General features: G+C 56.9%; 1 protein-coding gene across 1 annotated transcript in view; it reads left to right on the forward strand.

Annotated features, from left to right (window-relative positions):
• LOC140407148 (cytotoxic T-lymphocyte protein 4-like) overlaps positions 1 to 27,053 on the forward strand; it is a 52,850-nt gene that overhangs the window by 12,378 nt on the left and 13,419 nt on the right. The window contains exon 2 of the mRNA XM_072494835.1: positions 21,417 to 21,523. Within this exon, the coding sequence (XP_072350936.1) occupies positions 21,417 to 21,523 (107 nt within the window). The remainder of the gene's footprint in view (positions 1 to 21,416; positions 21,524 to 27,053) is intronic.

Genomic DNA, 27,053 nt, shown 5'->3' on the forward strand with positions numbered 1-27,053 from the left:
TCTACCTTCTTTCTTTCAAATTGGAGATTGAATTCGACCATATTATGATCACTGCCTCCTAAGTGCCCCCGGAATGTCTGGAATGGGCTGCCAGAGGTAGTAGTAGAAGCGGGTACAATTGTGTCTTTCAAAAAGCATTTAGATGGTTACATGGGTAAGATGGGTATAGAGGGTTATGGGCCATGTGCGGGCAACTGGGACTAGCTTAATGGTAAAAAACTGGGCGGCATGGACTGGTTGGGCCGAAGGGCCTGTTTCCATGCTGTAAACTTCTATGATTCTATGATTCTAAGTGCTCCCTTACTTTAAGATCTTTAATCAAGTCCGGCTCATTACATAACATTAAGTCCAGAATGGCCTGTTCCCTCGTGGGCTCCATCACAAGCTGTTCCAAAAAGCCCTCCTGTAAACATTCAATGAATTCCCTTTCCTTGGGTCCACTGGCAGCATTATTTACCCAGTCCACCTGCATATTGAAGTCCCCCATGATCACTGTGACCTTGCCTTTCTGACATGCACTTTCTATTTCGTGGTGCATTTTCTGCCCCCGGTCCTGACCACTGTTACGAGGCCTGTACATAACTCCCATTATGGTTTTTTTGCCTTTGTGGTTCCTCAACTCTACCCACACAGACTCCACATCATCTGACCCTATGTCATTTAGTGCTATTGATTTAATTTCATTCCTAATTAACAAGGCAACCCCGCCCCCTCTGCCCACCTCCCTGTCTTTTCGCTAGGTTGTGAATCCCTGGATGTTTAAATGCCAGGCCTGAACCCCCTGCAACCACGTCTCTGTGATGCCTACCACATCATACCTGCCAGTCACAATCTGGGCCACAAGCTCAACAAACCTTGTTCCGTGCACTGCGCGCATTTAAATATAGCACCTTTAATTCTCTATTGACCGTCCCTTTTTGTTTTCTTAGTGTGGTGGACCTTGGTTTACTGAGCCTTTCCATACACTGTGGCATATTTTGTGGGATGGGGACTATCGTAACCTCTCCTGAGTTTTGTCTTTTCGTGCTTTTTTTGTATTCCTAAGCAGCTACGCTTCCCACTGATTACTTCACCTCTTGGTTCCCTGACTTTCCCTTCCCCCCCAATCTTTAGTTTAAAGTCCTATTGACCACCCCGCCTCCTGAAGTCGATCGAAGAACTCCATACGATGTTTTAAATGTTCTTTCCACGTCTGGAAGTTGGAAATAAAAGCAGATTGTCCCACTTTCTCAATGTAATCCTTCAAACGTGGGAGAGGGTAAGAGGCCGTTCTTGTAACTGCATTCACCTTTCGATAGTCCACACACACCCGTTGGGTACCGTCTGGTTTAGGCACCATCAGTATGGGTGAGCTCCATTGGCTGCAACCCACTTCAATTATGCCATTCTTCAGCATACTCTAAATCTCTCTGTTAACCTGTGCCAATTTTAAAGGATTAAGTCTATATGGATGTTGTTTGATAGGAACAGCATTTCCCACATCTACATCATGTATAGCCATTTTAGTACTTCCCAATTTATCTCGACAAACTTGCCCACGTGATATCAATAACTCTTTCAGGTCAGTTCGTTTTTCCTCTGGAAGGTAACTTAACAATGCATCCCAATTTTTAAAAACATCCTCATTTTCCAATTTAATTTGAGGTATGTCAAATTCACAGTCATCTGGATTTGGTTCGTCACTTTGAGTTAGAATCACTAAAACCTCCTTTTTCTCTCCTTTTCTTTTTCCTCACTCTCTCTTTCTTTTTCCTCTCTCTCTCTTTCATATTCAAGCCGCTTTAATTCTTTCTCATGTTCCATTTGTTTAATTTGCAACTGAATTTTTGCCATTTCCAATGTGTCAGACTCTATCTCAGGCAACTTGAAATGCTTAACCACCGCCATAATTATCTCACCTTTTCGCATCTTGTCAGGTAATGTTAACTGCAATGTTTTTGCCAAACCGAACAGTCTGCTTTTCGTCTCTGTCCGTAAGGTACTGCGTGTGACATTCTCCACCCCCAAAAACCTCTGAGCCTCTGAAAGAGCCATTGTCCACAACACACTTAAACTAAAATACTACACCGGAAAAGCAACAATCCTTACTGTCTTTAAGTTCACAAAAGCCAATCCAATAGATAGACTTTTATCCCCCTCGAGCCCCCAATTATTATGGGAGAGGCATTTTCAGAACCCCAAAATGTATCATGGAGTTCAACCTACCTCCCCCTTTAATGTATTGTTGCATTTCCAAGCACACGGCTTGTTCTCCAGGTGTAGAATTACAATTATGGACACGTGGGTTTTTAAACACAAAACAATGTTTATCCCATGAACTCAAGTTAACCTTTTAAATAAACAGTGGATCACTTAACACCACTTACTTCAAAGATAACCCCAAAAATAATACAACAGTAAATAATCCCTCAAAATGTTCCTTCAAACCTCCAAAAGACTTCACCTTAACCAACTCACGTGAGGTTACATTCAATGTACTTATCGTCTTTGGATTTTCATACACCACCAGACCAGCTCTGTGTTTTACTTCTTGCAGCCCTTTGCAAAACACACAAACACTCCCAGCTTTCTCCTCAAACTGGCTTTCTCCTTTTCAGCTGCTCTCAGCAAACCAGCCAGGCACTTTTCAGCTGCTCTCCTCAAACTAAAAACTAAAAACTGCAGAATGGCTGAACTAAAACCCAGCTCCACCCACACTCTGACATCACTGCATTTCATAAAGGTACATTGCTTAAATATCCATTTCTTAAAGGTACTCTCACATGACGCACACACTGTACCTCATCCAACACTCCACCCTCACACACACACACACACACTGAACCCCATCAAACACCCCGCCCTCACACACACACTCTGAACCCCAACCAACTCCTCACCTTCACACAAACACTGAACCCCATCCAACACCCCACCCTCACACACACACACACTGTACCCCATCCAACACCCCACCCTCACACACACACTCTGAACCCCATCCAACTCCCCATCTTCGCACAAACACTGAACCCCATCCAACACTCCACCCTCACACACACACTGTACCCCATCCAACGCCCCACCCTCACACAAACACTGAACCCCATCCAACACCCCACCCTCACACACACACACACTGTAGCACATCCAACACCCCGCCCTCACACACACTGTACCCCATCCAACTCCCCACCCTCACACACACTGAACCCCATCCAACACCCCACCCTCACACACACTGTAACCCATCCAACTCCCCACCCTCACAAACACTGTGCCCCATCCAACTCCCCACCCTCACAAACACACTGAACCCCATCCAACACCCCACCCTCACACACACTGAACCCCATCCAACACCCCACCCTCACACACACTGAACCCCATCCAACTCCCCACCCTCACACACACTGAGCCCCATCCAACTCCCCACCCTCACACAGACTGAACCCCATCCAACTCCCCACCCTCACAAAAACTGTGCCCCATCCAACTCCCCACCCTCACAAACACACTGTACCCCATCCAACTCCCCAGCCTCATACACATTGTACCCCATCCAACTCCCCACCCTCACACACACTGAGCCCCATCCAACTCCCCACCCTCACACACATTGAACCCCATCCAACTCCCCACCCTCACAAACATTGTGCCCCATCCAACTCCCCACCCTCACAAACACACTGTACCCCATCCAACACCCCACCCTCACACACACTGAACCCCATCCAACACCCCACCCTCACACACACTGAACCCCATCCAACACCCCACCCTCACACACACTGAACCCCATCCAACTCCCCACCCTCACACACACTGAACCCCATCCAACGTCCCACCCTCACACATACTGTACCCCATCCAACTCCCGACCCACACACACACTGAACCCCATCCAACACCCCACCCTCACACACACTGAACCCCATCCAACACCCCACCCGCACACACACTGAACCCCATCCAACTCCCCACCCTCACACACACTGAACCCCATCCAACACCCCACCCTCACACACACACTGAACCCCATCCAACGTCCCACTCTCACACACGCTGTACCCCATCCAACACCCCAGCCTCACACACACTGTACCCCATCCAATTCCCCACCCTCACACACACTGTACCCCATCCAACTCCCCACCCACACACACACACTGTACCCCCTCCAGCGTCACACCCTCACACACACACACTGTACCCCATCCAACTCCCCACCCACACACACACACACTGTACCCCATCCAACGTCACACCCTCACACACACTGAATCCCATCCAAGTCCCCACCCTCACACACACTGAAGCGCATCCAACTCCCCACCCACACACACACACTGTACCCCATCCAACGTCCGACTATCACACACGCTGTACCCCATCCAACTCCCCACCCTCACACACTGAAGCGCATCCAACTCTCCACCCTCACACACACTGTACCCCATCCAACGCCCCACCCTCACACACACTGTACCCCATCCAACGTCACACCCTCACACACACTGAATCCCATCCAACTCCCCACCCTCACACACACTGAAGCGCATCCAACTCGCCACCCACACACACACACTGTACCCCATCCAACGTCCCACTCTCACACACGCTGTACCCCATCCAACTCCCCACCCTCACACACTGAAGCGCATACAACTCTCCACCCTCACACACACTGTACCCCATCCAACGCCCCACCCTCACACACATTGTACCCAATCCAACTCTCCACCCTCACACACACTGTACCCCATCCAACGCCCCACCCTCACACACACTGTACCCAATCCAACTCTCCAACCTCGCACACACTGAACCCCATCCAACTCCCCAGCCTCATACACATTGTACCTCATCCAACGCCCCACCCTCCCACACACTGTACCCCATCCAACGCCCGACCCTCCCACACACTGAGCCCCATCCAACTCCCCATCCTCACACACACTGAACCCCATCCAACTCCCCACCCTCACAAAAACTGTGCCCCATCCAACTCCCCACCCTCACAAACACACTGTACCCCATCCAACTCCCCAGCCTCATACACATTGTAACCCATCCAACTCCCCACCCTCACACACACTGAGCCCCATCCAACTCCTCACCCTCACACACACTGAACCCCATCCAAAACACCACCCTCATACACACTGAACCCCATCCAACACCCCACCCTCACACACTGAACCCCATCCAACTCCCCACCCTCACACACACTGTACCGCATCCAACGTCCCACCCTCACACACACTGTACCCCGTCCAACTCCCCACCCTCACACACACTGAACCCCATCCAACACCCCACCCTCACACACACACTGAACCCCATCCAACGTCCCCCACTCACACACGCTGTACCCCATCCAACACCCCAGCCTCACACACACTGTACCCCATCCAACTCCCCACCCTCACACACACTGTACCGCATCCAACTCCCCACCCACACACACACACTGTACCCCATCCAGCGTCACACCCTCACACACACACACTGTACCCCATCCAACTCCCCACCCACACACACACACTGTACCCCATCCAACGTCACACCCTCACACACACTGAATCCCATCCAACTCCCCACCCTCACACACACTGATGCGCATCCAACTCCCCACCCACACACACACACTGTACCCCTCCAACGTCCCACTCTCACACACGCTGTACCCCATCCAACTCCCCACCCTCACACACATGAGCGCATCCAACTCTCCACCCTCACACACACTGTACCCCATCCAACGTCCCACCCTCACACACATTGTACCCAATCCAACTCTCCACCCTCACACACACTGAACCCCATCCAACTCCCCAGCCTCATACACATTGTACCCCATCCAACGCCCCACCCTCACACACACTGTACCCCATCCAACGCCCCACCCTCACACACACTGTACCCAATCCAACTCTCCAACCTCACACACACTGAACCCCATCCAACTCCCCAGCCTCATACACATTGTACCCCATCCAACGCCCCACCCTCACACACACTGTACCCCATCCAACGCCCCACCCTCACACACACTGTCCCCATCCAACCCCCTGCCCTTTTCACACACACTGTACCCCATCGACCACCCCACCCTCACACATGCATACTGAACCACATCCAACTCCCCAGCCTCACACACTGTACCACGTCCAATACCCCACCCTCACACACAGTGTACCCAATCCAACTCTCCACCCTCACACACACTGTACCCCATCCAACTCTCCACCCTCACACACACTGTACCCCATCCAACTCCCGAACCTCATACACATTGTACCCCATCCAACGCCCCACCCTCACACACACTATCCACATCCAACCCCCTGCCCTTTTCACACACACTGTACCCCAGCGAACACCCCACCCTCACACACACTGAACCCCATCCAGCTCCCCACCCTCACAAACACACTGTACCCCATCCAACTCCCCACCCTCACACACACACACTGAAGCACATCCAACACCCCACCCTCACACACACTGTACCCAATCCAACTCTCCACCCTCACACTCACTGTACCCCATCCAACGCCCCACCCTCACACACATACTGAACCCCATCCAACTCCCCAGCCTCATACACATTGTACCCCATCCATCTCCCCACCCTCACACACACTGATCCCCATCCAACTCCCCACCCTCACACACACTGATCCCCATCCAACTCCCCACCCTCACACACACACTGAACCCCATCCAACATCCGACTTCACAAACACTGTGCCCCATCCAACTCCGCACCCTCACAAACACACTGTACCCCATCCAACTCCCCAGCCTCATACACATTGTACCCCATCCATCACCCCACCATCACACACACTGAACCCCATCCAACTCCCCACACTCACACACACTGAACCCCATCCAACTCACCACCCTCACACACACTGAACCCCATCCAACTCCCCACCCTCACAAACACTGTGCCCCATCCAACACCACACCCTCACGAACACACTGTACCCCATCCAACACCCCACCCTCACACACACTGAGCCCCATCCAACTCCCCACCCTCACACACACTGAACCCCATCCAACACCCCACCCTCACACACACTGAACCCCATCCAACTCCCCAGCCTCACAAACACTGTGCCCCATCCAACCCCCCACCCTGACAAACACTGTACCCCACCCAAATCCCCACCCTCACACACACTGAACCCCATCCAACTCCACACCCTCACACACACTGAACCCCATCCAACTCCCCACCCTCACACACACTGTACCCCATCCAACACCCCACTCTCACACATGCATACTGAACCCCAACCAACGCCCCACCCTCACACACACTGAACCCCATCCAACTCCCCACCCTCACACACACTGAACCCCATCCAACTCCCCACTCTCACATAGACTGTACCCCATCCAACCCCCTGCCCTTTTCACACACACTGTGCCCCATCCAACACCCCACCCTCACACATGCATACTGAACCCCATCCAAATCCCCACCCTCAGACACATTGTACCCCATCCAATTCCCCACCCTCACACACACTGTACCCCATCCAATGCCCCATCCTCACACACACAGTACCCCATCCAATACCCCACCCTCACACACACTGTACCACATCCAACTCCCCATCCACACACACACACACTGTACCCCATCCAACGTCCCACCCTCACACACACTGAACCTCATCCAATACCCCACCCTCACACACACTGTACCCCATCCAACTCCCCACCCACACACACACACTGTACCCATCCAACGTCCCACTCTCACACACGCTGTACCCCATCCAACACCCCAGCCTCACACACACTGTACCCCATCCAACTCCCCACACACACACTGTACCCCATTCAACGTCACACCCTCACACACACTGAATCCCATCCAACTCCCCACCCTCACACACTCTGAAGCGCATCCAACTCCCCACCCACACACGCACACTGTACTCCATCCAACGTCCCACTCTCACACACACTGTGCCCCATCCAACTCCCCACCCTCACACACTGAAGCGCATCCAACACCCCACCCTCACACATACTGAACCCAATCCAACTCTCCACCCTCACACACACTGTACCCCATCCAACGCCCCACCCTCACACACACTGTACCCCATCGAACGCCCCACCCTCACAAACACTGAACCCAATCCAACTCTCCACCCTCACACACACTGTACCCAATCCAACTCTCCACCCTCACACACACTGTACCCCATCCAACTCCCCAGCCTCATACACATTGTACCCCATCCAACGCCCCACCCTCACACACACTGAACCCCATCCAACTCTCCACCCTCATACACATTGTACCCCATCCAACGCCCCACCCTCACACACACTGTACACCATCCAACGCCCCACCCTCACACACACTGTACCCAATCCAACTCTCCACCCTCACACACACTGAACCCCATCCAACTCCCCAGCCTCATACACATTGTACCCCATCCATCTCCCCACCCTCACACACATTGTACCCAATCCAACTCTCCACCCTCATACACATTGTACCCCATCCAATGCCCCACCCTCACACACACTGTACCCCATCCAACGCCCCACCCTCACACACACTGTCCCCATTCAACCCCCTGCCCTTTTCACACACACTGTACCCCATCGACCACCCCACCCTCACACATGCATACTGAACTCCATCCAACTCCCCAGCCTCATACACATTGTACCCCATCCAACGCCCCACCCTCACACACTGTACCACATCCAATACCCCACCCTCACACACAGTGTACCCAATCCAACTCTCCACCCTAACACACACTGTACCCCATCCAACTCTCCACCCTCACAAACACAGTGCCCCATCCAACTCCCCACCCTCACAAACACACTGAACCCCATCCAACACCCCACCCTCACACACACTGAACCCCATCCAACACCCCACCCTCACACACACTGAACCACATCCAACTCCCCACCCTCACACACACTGAGCCCCATCCACCTCCCCACCCTCACACACACTGAACCCCATCCAACTCCCCACCCTCACAAAAACTGTGCCCCATCCAACTCCCCACCCTCACAAACACACTGTACCCCATCCAACTCCCCAGCCTCATACACATTGTACCCCATCCAACTCCCCACCCTCACACACACTGAGCCCCATCCAACTCCCCACCCTCACACACACTGAACCCCATCCAACTCCCCACCCTCACAAACACTGTGCCCCATCCAACTCCCCACCCTCACAAACACACTGTACCCCATCCAACACCCCACCCTCACACACACTGAACCCCATCCAACACCCCACCCTCACGCACACTGAACCCCATCCAACACCCCACCCTCACACACACTGAACCCCATCCAACTCCCCACCCTCACACACACTGAACCCCATCCAACGTCCCACCCTCACACACACTGTACCCCATCCAACTCCCCACCCTCACACACACTGAACCCCTTCCAACACCCCACCCTCACACACACTGAACCCCATCCAACACCCCACCCTCACACACACAGAACCCCATCCAACTCCCCACCCTCACACACACTGAACCCCATCCAACACCCCACCCTCATACACACACTGAACCCCATCCAACGTCCAACTCTCACACACGCTGTACCCCATCCAACACCTCAGCCTCACACACTCTGTACCCCATCCAATTCCCCACCCTCACACACACTGTACCCCATCCAACTCCCCACACACACACACACTGTACCACATCCAGCGTCACACCCTCACACACACACACTGTACCCCATCCAACTCCCCACCCACACACACACACTGTACCCCATCCAACGTCACACCCTCACACACACTGAATCCCATCCATCTCCCCACCCTCACACACAATGAAGCGCATCCAACTCCCCACCCACACACACACACTGTACCCCATCCAACGTCCCACTCTCACACACGCTGTACCCCATCCAACTCCCCACCCTCACACACTGAAGCGCATCCAACTCTCCACCCTCACACACACTGTACCCCATCCAACGCCCACCCTCACACACATTGTACCCAATCCAACTCTCCAACCTCACACACACTGAACCCCATCCATCTCCCCAGCCTCATACACATTGTACCCCATCCAACGCCCCACCCTCACACACACTGTACCCCATCCAATACCCCACCCTCACACACACTGAGCCCCATCCAACACCCCACCCTCACACACAGAGACCCATCCAACTCCCCACCCTCACAAAAACTGTGCCCCATCCAACTCCCCACCCTCACAAACACACTGTACCCCATCCAACTCCCCAGCCTCATACACATTGTACCCCATCCAACTCCCCACCCTCACACACACTGAGCCCCATCCAACTCCCCACCCTCACACACACTGATCCCCATCCAACACCCCACACTCACACACACTGAACCCCATCCAACTCCCCACCCTCACACACACTGAACCCCATCCAACGTCCCACCCTCACACACACTGTACCCCATCCAACTCCCCACCCTCACACACACTGAACCCCATCCAACATCCCACCCTCACACACACTGAACCCCATCCAACACCCCACCCTCACACATACTGAAACCCATCCAACTCCCCACCCTCACACACATTGAACCCCATCCAACACCCCACCCTCACATACACACTGAACCCCATCCAACGTCCCACTCTCACACACGCTGTACCCCATCCAACACCCCAGCCTCACACACACTGTACCCCATCCAACTACCCACCCTCACACACACTGTACCCCATCCAACTCCCCACCCACACACACACACTGTACCCCATCCAGCGTCACAACCTCACACACACACACTGTACCCCATCCAACTCCCCACCCACACACACTGAAGCGCATCCAACTCTCCACCCTCACACACACTGTACCCCATCCAACGCCCCACCCTCACACACATTGTACCCAATCCAACTCTCCACCCTCACACACACTGTACCCCATCCAACGCCTCACCCTCACACACACTGTACCCAATCCAACTCTCCACCCTCACACACAATGTACCCCATCCAACGCCCTACCCTCACACACACTGTCCCCATCCAACCCCCTGCCCTTTTCACACACACTGTACCCCATCGACCACCCCACCCTCACACATGCATACTGAACCACATCCAACTCCCCAGCCTCATACACATTGTACCCCATCCAACGCCCCACCCTCACACTGTACCACATCCAATACCCCACCCTCACACACAGTGTACCCAATCCAACTCTCCACCCTCACACACACTGTACCCCATCCAACTCTCCACCCTCACACACACTGTACCCCATCCAACTCCCGAACCTCATACACATTGTACCCCATCCAACGCCCCACCCTCACACACACTGTCCACATCCAACCCCCTGCCCTTTTCACACACACTGTACCCCAGCGAACACCCCACCCTCACACACACTGAACCCCATCCAGCTCCCCACCCTCACAAACACACTGTACCCCATCCAACACCCCACCCTCACACACACACACTGAAGCGCATCCAACACCCCACCCTCACACACACTGTACCCAATCCAACTCTCCACCCTCACACTCACTGTACCCCATCCAACGCCCCACCCTCACACACATACTGAACCCCATCCAACTCCCCAGCCTCATACACATGGTACCCCATCCATCTCCCCACCCTCACACACACTGATCCCCATCCAACTCCCCACCCTCACACACACTGAACCCCATCCAACTCCCCACCCTCACACACACACTGAACCCCATCCAACATCCTACTTCACAAGCACTGTGCCCCATCCAACTCCGCACCCTCACAAACACACTGTACCCCATCCAACTCCCCAGCCTCATACACATTGTACCCCATCCATCTCCCCACCCTCACACACACTGAACCCCATCCAACTCCCCACCCTCACACACACTGAACCCCATCCAACTCCCCACCCTCACACACACTGAATCCCATCCAACTCCCCACCCTCACAAACACTGTGCCCCATCCAACACCACACCCTCACGAACACACTGTACCCCATCCAACACCCCACCCTCACACACACTGAGCCCCATCCAACTCCCCACCCTCACACACACTGAACCCCATCCAACACCCCACCCTCACACACACTGAACCCCATCCAACTCCCCAGCCTCACAAACACTGTGCCCCATCCAACCCCCCACCCTCACAAACGCTGTATCCCACCCAAATCCCCACCCTCACACACACTGAACCCCATCCAACTCCACACCCTCACACACACTGAACCCCATCCAACTCCCCACCCTCACACACACTGTACCCCATCCAACACCCCACTCTCACACATGCATACTGAACCCCATCCAACGCCCCACCCTCACACACACTGAACCCCATCCAACTCCCCAGCCTCATTCACATTGTACCCCATCCATCTCCCCACCCTCACACACATTGTACCCAATCCAACTCTCCACCCTCATACACATTGTACCCCATCCAATGCCCCACCCTCACACACACTGTACCCCATCCAACGCCCCACCCTCACACACACTGTCCCCATTCAACCCCCTGCCCTTTTCACACACACTGTACCCCATCGACCACCCCACCCTCACACATGCATACTGAACCCCATCCAACTCCCCAGCCTCATACACATTGTACCCCATCCATCTCCCCCACCCTCACACACACTGATCCCCATCCAACTCCCCACCCTCACACACACTGAACCCCATCCAACTCCCCACCCTCACACACACACTGAACCCCATCCAACATCCTACTTCACAAACACTGTGCCCCATCCAACTCCGCACCCTCACAAACACACTGTACCCCATCCAACTCCCCAGCCTCATACACATTGTACCCCATCCATCTCCCCACCTCACACACACTGAACCCCATCCAACTCCCCACCCTCACACACACTGAACCTCATCCAACTCCCCACCCTCACACACACTGAACCCCATCCAACTCCCCACCCTCACAAACACTGTGCCCCATCCAACACCACACCCTCACGAACACACTGTACCCCATCCAACACCCCACCCTCACACACACTGAGCCCCATCCAACTCCCCACCCTCACACACACTGAACCCCATCCAACACCCCACCCTCACACACACTGAACCCCATCCAACTCCCCAGCCTCACAAACACTGTGCCCCATCCAACCCCCCACCCTCACAAACGCCGTACCCCACCCAAATCCCCACCCTCACACACACTGAACCCCATCCAACTCCACACCCTCACACACACTGAACCCCATCCAACTCCCCACCCTCACACACACTGAACCCCATCCAACACCCCACCCTCACACACACACTGAACCCCATCCAACGTCCAACTCTCACACACGCTGTACCCCATCCAACACCCCAGCCTCACACACACTGTACCCCATCCAATTCCCCACCCTCACACACACTGTACCCCATCCAACTCCCCACTCACACACACACACTGTACCCCATCCAGCGTCACACCCTCACACACACACACTGTACCCCATCCAACTCCCCACCCACACACACACACTGTACCCCATCCAACGTCCCACTCTCACACACGCTGTACCCCATCCAACTCCCCACCCTCACACACTGAAGCGCATCCAACTCTCCACCCTCACACACACTGTACCCCATCCAACGTCCCACCCTCACACACATTGTCCCCAATCCAACTCTCCACCCTCACACACACTGTACCCCATCCAATGCCCCACCCTCACACACACTGAGCCCCATCCAACACCCCACCCTCACACACACTGAGCCCCATCCAACTCCCCACCCTCACAAAAACTGTGCCCCATCCAACTCCCCACCCTCACAAACACACTGTACCCCATCCAACTCCCCAGCCTCATACACATTGTACCCCATCCAACTCCCCACCCTCACACACACTGAGCCCCATCCAACTCCCCACCCTCACACACACTGATCCCCATCCAACACCCCACCCTCACACACACTGAACCCCATCCAACTCCCCACCCTCACACACACTGAACCCCATCCAACGTCCCACCCTCACACACACTGTACCCCATCCAACTCCCCACCCTCACACACACTGAACCCCATCCAACATCCCACCCTCACACACACTGAACCCCATCCAACACCCCACCCTCACACATACTGAAACCCATCCAACTCCCCACCCTCACACACATTGAACCCCATCCAACACCCCACCCTCACATACACACTGAACCCCATCCAACGTCCCACTCTCACACACGCTGTACCCCATCCAACACCCCAGCCTCACACACACTGTACCCCATCCAACTACCCACCCTCACACACACTGTACCCCAACCAACTCCCCACCCACACACACACTGTACCCCATCCAGCGTCACAACCTCACACACACACACTGTACCCCATCCAACTCCCCACCCACACACACACACTGTACCCCATCCAACGTCACACCCTCACACACACTGAATCCCATCCAACTCCCCACCCTCACACACACTGTACCCCATCCAACTTCCCACCCACACACACACACTGTACCCCATCCAACGTCACACCCTCACACACACTGAATCCCATCCAACTCCCCACCCTCACACACACTGAAGCGCATCCAACTCCCCACCCACACACACACTGTACCCCATCCAACGTCCCACTCTCACACACGCTGTACCCCTTCCAACTCCCCACCCTCACACACTGAAGCGCATCCAACTCTCCACCCTCACACACACTGTACCCCATCCAACGCCCCACCCTCACACATGCATACTGAACCCCATCCAACTCCCCAGCCTCATACACATTGTACCCCATCCAACGCCCCACCCTCACACACTGTACCACATCCAATACCCCACCCTCACACAGAGTGTACCCAATCCAACTCTCCACCCTCACACACACTGTACCCCATCCAACTCTCCACCCTCACACACACTGTACCGCATCCAACTCCCCAACCTCATACACATTGTACCCCATCCAACGCCCCACCCTCACACACACGGTCCATATCCAACCCCCTGCCCTTTTCACACACACTGTACCCCAGCGAACACCCACCCTCACACACACTGAACCCCATCCAGCTCCCCACCCTCACAAACACACTGTACCCCATCCAACTCCCCACCCTCACACACACACACTGAAGCGCATCCAACACCCCACCCTCACACACACTGTACCCAATCCAACTCTCCACCCTCATACACACTGTACCCCATCCAACGCCCCACCCTCACACACACACTGAACGCCATCCAACTCCCCAGCCTCATACACATTGTACCCAATCGATCTCCCCACCCTCACACACACTGAACCCCATCCAACTCCCCACCCTCACAAACACACTGAACCCCATCCAACACCCCACCCTCACACACACTGAACTCCATCCAACTCCCCACCCTCACACACACACTGAACCCCATCCAACACCCCGCCCTCACAAACACTGTGCCCCATCCAACTCCGCACCCTCACAAACACACTGTACCCCATCCAACTCCCCAGCCTCATACACATTGTACCCCATCCATCTCCCCACCCTCACACACACTGAACCCCATCCAACTCCCCACCCTCACACACACTGAACCCCATCCAACTCCCCACCCTCACACATGTATACTGAACCCCATCCAACGCCCCACCCTCACAAACACTGTGCCCCATCCAACTCCCCACCCTCACAAACACACTGTACCCCATCCAACACACCACCCTCACACACACTGAGCCCCATCCAACTCCCCACCCTCACACACACTGAACCCCATCCAACACCCCACCCTCACACACACTGAACCCCATCCAACATCCCACCCTCACACACACTGAACCCCATCCAACTCCCCACCCTCACACACACTGAACCCCATCCAACGTCCCACCCTCACACACACTGTACCCCATCCAACACCCCACCCTCACACACACTGAACCCCATCCAACACCCCACCCTCACACACACTGAACCCCATCCAACACCCCACGCTCAGACACACTGTGCCCCATCCAACTCCCCAGCCTCACAAACACTGTGCCCCATCCAACCCCCCACCCTCACAAACACTGTACCCCACCCAACTCCCCACCCTCACACACACTGAACCCCATCCAACTCCCCACCCTCACACACACTGAACCCCATCCAACTCCCCACCCTCACACACACTGTACCCCATCCAACACCCCACCCTCACACATGTATACTGAACCCCATCCAAATCCCCACCCTCAGACACATTGTACCCCATCCAACCCCCTGCCCTTTTCACACACACTGTGCCCCATCCAACACCCCACCCTCACACATGCATACTGAACCCCATCCAAATCCCCACCCTCAGACACATTGTACCCCATCCAACTCCCCACCCTCACACACACTGAACCCAATCCAACTCGCCACCCTCACACACACTGTACCCAATCCAACTCTCCACCGTCACACACACTGTACCCCATCCAACGCCCCACCCTCACACACACTGTACCCAATCCAACTCTCCACCCTCACACACACTGAACCCCATCCAACACCCCACCCTCACACACACTGAACCCCATCCAACACCCCACCCTCACACACGCTGTACCCCATCCAACACCCCAGCCTCACACACACTGTACCCCATCCAACTCCCCACCAACACACGCACACTGTACCCCATCCAACGTCACACCCTCACACACACTAAATCCCATCCAACTCCCCACCCTCACACACTCTGAAGCGCATCCAACTCCCCACCCACACACGCACACTGTACCCCATCCAACGTCCCACTCTCACACACACTGTGCCCCATCCAACTCCCCACCCTCACACACTGAAGCGCATCCAACACCCCACCCCTACACACACTGAACCCAATCCAACTCTCCACCCTCACACACACTGTACCCCATCCAACGCCCCACCCTCACACACACTGTACCCCATCCAACGCCCCACCCTCACACACACTGAACATAATCCAACTCGCCACCCTCACACACACTGTACCCAATCCAACTCTCCACCGTCACACACACTGTACCCCATCCAACGCCCCACCCTCACACACACTGTACCCAATCCAACTCTCCACCCTCACACACACTGTACCCAATCCAACTCTCCACCCTCACACACACTGAACCCCATCCAACTCCCCAGCCTCATACACATTGTACCCCATCCAACGCCCCACCCTCACACTCACTGAACCCCATCCAACTCTCCACCCTCATACACATTGTACCCCATCCAACGCCCCACCCTCACACACACTGTACCCCATCCAACGCCCCACCCTCACACACACTGTACCCAATCCAACTCTCCACCCTCACACACACTGAACCCCATCCAACTGCCCTGCCTCATACACATTGTACCCCATCCAACGCCCCACCCTCACACACATTGTACCCAATCCAACTCTCCACCCTCACACACACTGTACCCCATCCAACTCTCCACCCTCACACACACTGTACCCCATCCAACTTCCCAACCTCATACACATTGTACCCCATCCAACGCCCCACCCTCACACACACTGTCCCCATCCAACCCCCTGCCCTTTTCACACACACTGTACCCCATCGAACACCCCACCCTCACACACACTGAACCCCATCCAACTCCTCACCCTCACAAACACACTGTACCCCATCCAACTCCCCACCCTCACACACACTGTACCCAACCCAACTCTCCACCCTCACACACACACTGAACCCCATCCAACTCCCCAGCCTCATACACATTGTACCCCATCCATCTCCCCACCCTCACACACACTGAAGCGCATCAAACACCCCACCCTCACACACACTGAGCCCCATCCAACTCCCCACCCTCACACACACTGAACCGCATCCAACACCCCACCCTCACACACACTGTACCCAATCCAACTCTCCACCCTCACACACACTGTACCCCATCCAACGCCCCACCCTCACACACACTGTACCCAATCCAACTCTCCACCCTCACACACACACTGAACCCCATCCAACTCCCCAGCCTCATACATATTGTACCCCATCCATCTCCCCACCCTCACACACACTGAACCCCATCCAACTCTCCACCCTCACACACACACTGAACCCCATCCAACTCCCCTGCCTCATACACATTGTACCCCATCCATCTCCCCACCCTCACACACACTGAAGCGCATCCAACACACCACCCTCACACACACTAAGCCCCATCCAACTCCCCACCCTCACACACACTGTACCCCATCCAACGCCCCACCCTCACACACACTGTACCCAATCCAACTCTCCACCCTCACACACACACTGAACCCCATCCAACTCCCCAGCCTCATACACATTGTACCCCATCCAACTCCCCACCCTCACACAAACTGAACCCCATCCAACTCCCCACCCTCACAACCACACTGAACCCCATCCAACACCCCACCCTCACACACACTGAACCCCATCCAACTCCCCACCCTCACACACACTGAACCCCATCCAACTCCCCACCCTCATACACATTGTACCCCATCCAACGCCCCACCCTCACACACACTGTACCTCATCCATCTCCCCACCCTCACACACACTGAACCCCATCCAACTCCCCACCCTCACACACACCGAACCCCATCCAACTCCCCACCCTCACACACACACACTGTACCCCATCCAACTCCCCACCCTCACACACACTGAACCCCATCCAACTCCCCACCCTCACAAACACTGTGCCCCATCCAACTCCCCACCCTCACAAACACACTGTACCCCATCCAACACCCCACCCTCACACACACTGTACCCCATCCAACTCCCCACCCTCACACACACTGAACCCCATCCAACACCCCACCCTCACACACACTGAACCCCATCCAACACCCCACCCTCACACACACTGAACCCCATCTAACTCCCCACCCTCACACACACTGAACCCCATCCAACTCCCCAGCCTCACAAACACTGTGCCCCATCCAACTCCCCACCCTCACACACACTGAACCCCATCCAACTCCCCACCCTCACACACACTGAACCCCATCCAAGGCACCACCCTCACACACACTGAACCCCATCCAACACCCCACCCTCACACACACACTGTACCCCATCCAACTCCCCACCCTCACACACACTGAACCCCATCCAACTCCCCACCCTCACACACACTTAACCCCAACCAACTCCCCACCCTCACACACACTGAACCCCATCCAACTCCCCAGCCTCATACACATTGTACCCCATCCAACGCCCCACTCTCACACACAATGTACCCCATCCAACCCCCTGCCCTTTTCACACACACTGTGCCCCATCCAACGCCCCACCCTCACACATGCATACTGAACCCCATCCAAATCCCCACCCTCAGACACATTGTACCCCATCCAACGTCCCACCCTCACACACTGAACCCCATCCAACTCCCCACCCACACACACACACTGTACCCCATCCAACGTCACACCCTCACACACACTGAATCCCATCCAACTCCCCACCCTCACACACACTGTACCCCATCCAACACCCCACCCTCACACACACTGTGCCCCATCCAACACCCCAGCCTCACACACACTGTGCCCCATCCAACACCCCACCCTCACACACACACTGTACCCCATCCAACGTCCCACTCTCACACACGCTGTACCCCATCCAACACCCCAGCCTCATACACATTGTACCCCATCCAACTCCCCAGCCTCATACACATTGTACCCCATCCATCTCCCCACCCTCACACACACTGAGCCCCATCCAACTCCCCAGCCTGACAAACACTGTGCCCCATCCAACTCCCCACCCTCACAAACACACTGTACCCCATCTAACTCCCCAGCCTCATACACGTTGTACCCCATCCATCTCCCCACCCTCACACACACTGAGCCCCATCCAACTCCCCAGCCTCACAAACACAGTGCCCCATCCAACTCCCCACCCTCACAAACACTGTGCCCCATCCAACTCCCCACCCTCACAAACACACTGTACCCCATCCAACTCCCCAGCCTCATACACATTGTACCCCATCCATCTCCCCACCCTCACAAACACACTGAACCCCATCCAACACCCCACCCTCACACACACTGAACCCCATCCAACTCCCCAACCTCACACACACTGAACCCCATCCAACTCCCCAGCCTGATACACATTGTACCCCATCCATCTCCCCACCCTCACACACACTGAACCCCATCCAACTCCCCACCCTCACACACACTGAGCCCCATCCAACTCCCCAGCCTCACAAACACAGTGCCCCATCCAACTCCCCACCCTCACAAACACACTGTACCCCATCCAACACCCCACCCTCACACACACTGAACCCCATCCAACACCCCACCCTCACACACACTGAACCCCATCCAACTCCCCACCCTCACACACACTGAACCCCATCCAACTCCCCACCCTCACAAACACTGTGCCCCATCCAACTCCCTACCCTCACACACACTGAACTCCATCCAACTCCCCACCCTCACACACACTGAACCCCATCCAACACCCCACCCTCACACACACTGAACCCCATCCAACTCCCCACCCTCACACACACTGAACCCCATCCAACTCCCCACCCTCACACACACTGAACCCCATCCAACGCCCCACTCTCACATACACTGTACCCCATCCAACCCCCTGCCGTTTTCACACACACTGTGCCCCATCCAACACCCCACGCTCACACACACTGTACCCCATCCAACACCCCACCCTCACACATGCATACTGAACCCCATCCAACTCCCCACCCTCATACACATTGTACCCCATCCAACTCCCCACCCTCACACACTGTACCACATCCAATACCCAACCCTCACACACACTGTACCCCATCCAACGTCCCACCCTCACACATGCATACTGAACCCAATCCAACTCCCCACCCTCATACACATTGTACCCCATCCAACTCCCCACCCTCACACACACTGTACCACATCCAATACCCCACCCTCACACACACTGTACCCCATCCAACGTCCCACCCTCACACATGCATACTGAACCCAATCCAACTCCCCACCCTCATACACATTGTACCCCATCCAACTCCCCACCCTCACACACACTGTACCACATCCAATACCCCACCCTCACACACACTGTACCCATCCAACGTCCCACCCTCACACACACTGTACCCCATCCAACTCCCCACCCTCACACACACTGTACCACATCCAATACCCCACTCTCACACACACTGTACCCCATCCAACTCCCCACCCTTTTCACTCACACTGTGCCCCATCCAATACCGCACTCTCTCATACACTGAACCCATCCAGCTCCCCACCCTCTCACACACACACACACACTGTATCCTGGAATGCTGTGGATTATTCTGCAATGTCTTCTCTTTCAGGTGAGGAATCCAGTGATGGCCTTTTGTTGACTGTGATTTTTATCGTTCTTGCGACCCTGCTGTTCCTGTACAGCATTTCTGTGACGGTGATGTGCTGCAGACACAAGGTATGGTACTGAGGAATTCAGCTGTTTGCCAATGACCAGGACTGACGTCTCCGGCCGTTGTGATTCACATTTCCCCCTGGCCCCGCACCCCCACCAGTGGGTGAAGCTGCGGCGTGGGGTGGCCTCAATGGGAAATGCCATTGTCAAGCTGTGGGAGGATGGACTCCCGCTGCCAGCGAATGGTGCGCCGCTGAAACACGTGGCTGGGCGACCGGAAAATCCCACCCCAGGCCTCTGCTCGCCAATATTTATACCCCTCTGTCACATACCCCCGACATTAATGCCCCAGTGTATCCAATACAATTATTGACTTTCTAAACACTATAAAGTGAGCTCACATTCAGTTGAAGTCAATTCCTCAGGGCTCTGAGGACCTTGATGATGTAAAGATATTTAAAATATAAATCTACTGTTGACCCCTGGATTCTCTCATATCCTCCTGGAGTTAAATCTTTCATTCATTGTATATCTTCCTTGCACATCCTTTCTTCTGTTGCATAGCCCTTTAATATGTTTTGGTATTGTATCATTTACTACTGAGCTGTCCAATTGCTCAGGAGGTTAGAATGAGCTTATACGTTGTTAACCATTGCCTCTTTCCCTATACTCCCTCTTTCCCGACTACACCTTCTTTCCCTACAACTCCCTCTTTGGCTGCCAACTGACAGGTTTATTATCGTTCTAGTACTAATGAAAAGCATTGTTTGGGACTGCTTGCCTTTCCTAACTGCCTAAGACCATCAAGGGAGAAGTTTTCCACATCGTGCACTGGGAGTTATCCCTGTTTTTGAAGCCCATTCCCATTAAAGTGCTGACCAGTCAGTTCCTTTCCCCCATCTCCATAGGAACTGACTTTCGAAATATGTCCAGTTTCTCAGACATTGCCGCTCACCCCCTCCCCCGCTCTCACTGCTATGGGTAAAAATCCCAGCTTTCCCCTTTCTTTCCTTTTCCAAGCCTTGCTCTCCACTCCTTCCAGATCATTTCCCATCCCGGCTGCACCTCCCTGTTTGAACCACTCCAATCAGGTTACAATCCCTCCCACAACACCACAATCAGCTGAAGCCAATCACAATTAATGTTCTCTGTGGCTGCGCCAATGTCATCTTACCCCCAGTACCCTGAAAGCATCCTTTGGCACAGCCAACCACATCCTCCCCTTCCACACCCTCCCCCTCCATATCCTCCCCTCCACACCGTCCCCCTCCATATCCTCCCCTCCACACACCTCCCTCCTCCACACCCTCCCCCTCCATATCCTGCCCCTCCACACCCTCCCCCTCCACATCCTCCCCTCCACACCCTCTCCCTCCATATCCTCCCTCCTCCAGACCCTCCCCTCCACACACCTCCCTCCTCCACATCCTCCCTCCTCCACATGCTCCCCCTCCACACCATCCCCCTCCATATCCTCCCCTCCACACCCTTCCCCTCCACATCCTCCCCCTCCACACCCTCCCCATCCTCCCCCTCCACACCCTCCCCTCCACACCCTCCCCCTCCACATCCAACCCCTCCACACCCTCCCCCTCCACATCCTCCCCTTCCACACCCTCCCCTCCACATCCTCCCCTTCCACACCCTCCCCCTCCACATCCTCCCCCTCCACACCCTCCCCTCCACACCCTCCCCCTCCATATCCTCCCCCTCCACATCCTCCCCCTCCACACCCTCCCCCTCCACATCCTCCACACCCTCCCCTCCACACCCTCCCCCTCCACACCCTCCCCCTCCATATCCTCCCCCTCCATATCCTCCCCCTCCACACCCTCCCCTCCACACCCGCCCCTCCATATCCTCCCCCTCCACACCCTCCCCTCCACACCCTCCCCCTCCATATCCTCCCCCTCCACACCCTCCCCCTCCACATCCTCCCCCTCCACACCCTCCCCTCCACACCCTCCCCCTCCACACCCTCCCCCTCCACACCCTCCCCCTCCACATCCTCCCCCTCCACACCCTCCCCCTCCATATCCTCCCCCTCCACACCCTCCCCTCCACACCCTCCCCCTCCATATCCTCCCCCTCCACACCCTCCCCTCCCCTCCACACCCTCCCCTCCACACCCTCCCCCTCCATATCCTCCCCCTCCACACCCTCCCCTCCACACACCTCCCTCCTCCACACCCTCCCCTCCACACCCTCCCCCTCCATATCCTCCCCCTCCACACCCACCCCTCCACACACCTCCCTCCTCCACACCCTCCCCTCCACACACCTCCCTCCTCCACACCCTCCCCTCCACACCCTCCCCCTCCACACCCTCCCCCTCCACACCCTCCCCTCCACACACCTCCCTCCTCCACACCCTCCCCTCCACACCCTCCATATCCTCCCCCTCCACACCCTCCCCTCCACACCCTCCCCCTCCACATCCTCCCCCTCCACACCCTCCCCCTCCACATCCTCCCCCTCCACACCCTCCCCTCCACATCCTCCCCCTCCACACCCTCTCCCTCCATATCCTCCCTCCTCCACACCCTCCCCTCCACACACCTCCCTCCTCCACATCCTCCCTCCTCCACATGCTCCCCTCCACACCCTCCCCCTCCACACCCTCCCCCTCCATATCCTCCCCTCCACACCCTCCCCTCCACACCCTCCCCCTCCACAACCTCCCCCTCCACACCCTCCCCTCCACACCCTCCCCCTCCACATCCTCCCCCTCCACACCCTCCCCTCCACACCCTCCCCCTCCACATCATCCCCGTCCACACCCTCCCCTCCACACCCTCCCCCTCCACACCCTCCCCCTCCATATCCTCCCCCTCCACACCCTCCCCTCCACACCCTCCCCCTCCACATCCTCCCCTCCACACCCTCTCCCTCCATATCCTCCCTCCTCCAGACCCTCCCCTCCACACACCTCCCTCCTCCACATCCTCCCTCCTCCACATGCTCCCCCTCCACACCCTCCCCCTCCATATCCTCCCCTCCACACCCTTCCCCTCCACATCCTCCCCCTCCACACCCTCACCTCCACACCCTCCCCTCCACACCCTCCCCCTCCACATCCTCCCCCTCCACACCCTCCCCTCCACACCCTCCCCCTCCACATCCTCGCCCTCCACATCCTCCCCTTCCACACCCTCCCCTTCCACACCCTCCCCTCCAAACCCTCCCCCTCCACATCCTCCCCCTCCACACCCTCCCCTCCACACCCTCCCCCTCCATATCCTCCCCCTCCACACCCTCCCCTCCACACCCTCCCCCTCCACACCCTCCCCCTCCACATCCTCCCCCTCCACATCCTCCCCCTCCACACCCTCCCCCTCCACATCCTCCCCTCCACACCCTCCCCTCCACACCCTCCCCTCCACACCCTCCCCCTCCATATCCTCCCCCTCCACACCCTCCCCTCCACACCCGCCCCTCCATATCCTCCCCCTCCACACCCTCCCCTCCACACCCTCCCCCTCCACATCCTCCCCCTCCACACCCTCCCCCTCCACACCCTCCCCCTCCACACCCTCCCCCTCCACATCCTCCCCCTCCACACCCTCCCCTCCACACCCTCCCCCTCCACATCGTCCCCCTCCACACCCTCCCCCTCCACACCCTCCCCCTCCACACCCTCCCCCTCCACACCCTCCCCTCCACACCCTCCCCCTCCACACCCTCCCCTCCACACCCTCCCCCTCCATATCCTCCCCCTCCATATCCTCCCCCTCCACACCCTCCCCTCCACACCCTCCCCCTCCATATCCTCCCCCTCCACACCCTCCCCTCCCCTCCACACCCTCCCCTCCACACCCTCCCCCTCCATATCCTCCCCCTCCACACCCTCCCCTCCACACACCTCCCTCCTCCACACCCTCCCCTCCACACCCTCCCTCCTCCACACCCTCCCCCTCCATATCCTCCCCCTCCACACCCACCCCTCCACACACCTCCCTCCTCCACATCCTCCCCTCCACACACCTCCCTCCTCCACACCCTCCCCTCCACACCCTCCCCCTCCACACCCTCCCCTCCACACACCTCCCTCCTCCACACCCTCCCCTCCACACCCTCCATATCCTCCCCCTCCACACCCTCCCCTCCACACCCTCCCCCTCCACATCCTCCCCCTCCACACCCTCCCCCTCCACATCCTCCCCCTCCACATCCTCCCCCTCCACACCCTCCCCTCCACATCCTCCCCCTCCACACCCTCTCCCTCCATATCCTCCCTCCTCCACACCCTCCCCTCCACACACCTCCCTCCTCCACATCCTCCCTCCTCCACATGCTCCCCCTCCACACCCTCCCCCTCCACACCCTCCCCCTCCATATCCTCCCCTCCACACCCTCCCCTCCACACCCTCCCCCTCCACAACCTCCCCCTCCACACCCTCCCCTCCACACCCTCCCCCTCCACATCCTCCCCCTCCACACCCTCCCCTCCACACCCTCCCCTCCACATCCTCCCCGTTCACACCCTCCCCTCCACACCCTCCCCCTCCACATCCTCCCCCTCCACACCCTCCCCTCCACACCCTCCCCCTCCATATCCTCCCCCTCCATATCCTCCCCCTCCACACCCTCCCCCTCCACACCCTCCCCCTCCACATCCTCCCCCTCCACATCCTCCCCCTCCACACCCTCCCCCTCCATATCCTCCCCCTCCACACCCTCCCCTCCACACACCTCCCTCCTCCACACCCTCCCCACCACACACCTCCCCCTCCACACCCTCCCCCTCCACACCCTACCCCTCCATATCCTCCCCCTCCACACCCTCCCCTCCACACCCTCCCCTCCACACCCTCCCCCTCCATACCCTCCCCCTCCACACCCTCCCCCTCCACACCCCCCCCCTCCACACCCTTCCCCTCCATATCCTCCCCCTCCACACCCTCCCCTCCACACACCTTCCTCCTCCACACCCTCCCCTCCACACACCTCCCTCCTCCACACCCTCCCCTCCACACCCTCCCCCTCCACACCCTCCCCTCCACACACCTCCCTCCTCCACACCCTCCCCTCCACACCCTCCCCCTCCATATCCTCCCCCTCCAAACCCTCCCCTCCACACCCTCCCCCTCCACATCCACCCCCTCCACACCCTCCCCCTCCATATTCTCCCCCTCCACACCCTCCCCCTCCACATCCTCCCCTCCACACCCTCTCCCTCCATATCCTCCCTCCTCCAGACCCTCCCCTCCACACACCTCCCTCCTCCACATCCTCCCTCCTCCACATGCTCCCCCTCCACACCCTCCCCCTCCACACCCTCCCCCTCCATATCCTCCCCTCCACACCCTCCCCTCCACACCCTCCCCCTCCACATCCTCCCCCTCCACACCCTCCCCTCCACACCCTCCCCTCCACATCCTCCCCCTCCACACCCTCCCCTCCACACCCTCCCCCTCCACATCCTCCCCCTCCACACCCTCCCCCTCCACATCCTCCCCCTCCACACCCTCCCCTCCACACCCTCCCCCTCCACATCCTCCCCCTCCACACCCTCCCCTCCACACCCTCCCCTCCATATCCTCCCCCTCCACACCCTCCCCTCCACACCCTCCCCCTCCACACCCTCCCCCTC

This window comes from Scyliorhinus torazame, chromosome 2 (assembly GCF_047496885.1).
Source record: "Scyliorhinus torazame isolate Kashiwa2021f chromosome 2, sScyTor2.1, whole genome shotgun sequence".
Classification (NCBI taxonomy): domain Eukaryota; kingdom Metazoa; phylum Chordata; class Chondrichthyes; order Carcharhiniformes; family Scyliorhinidae; genus Scyliorhinus; species Scyliorhinus torazame.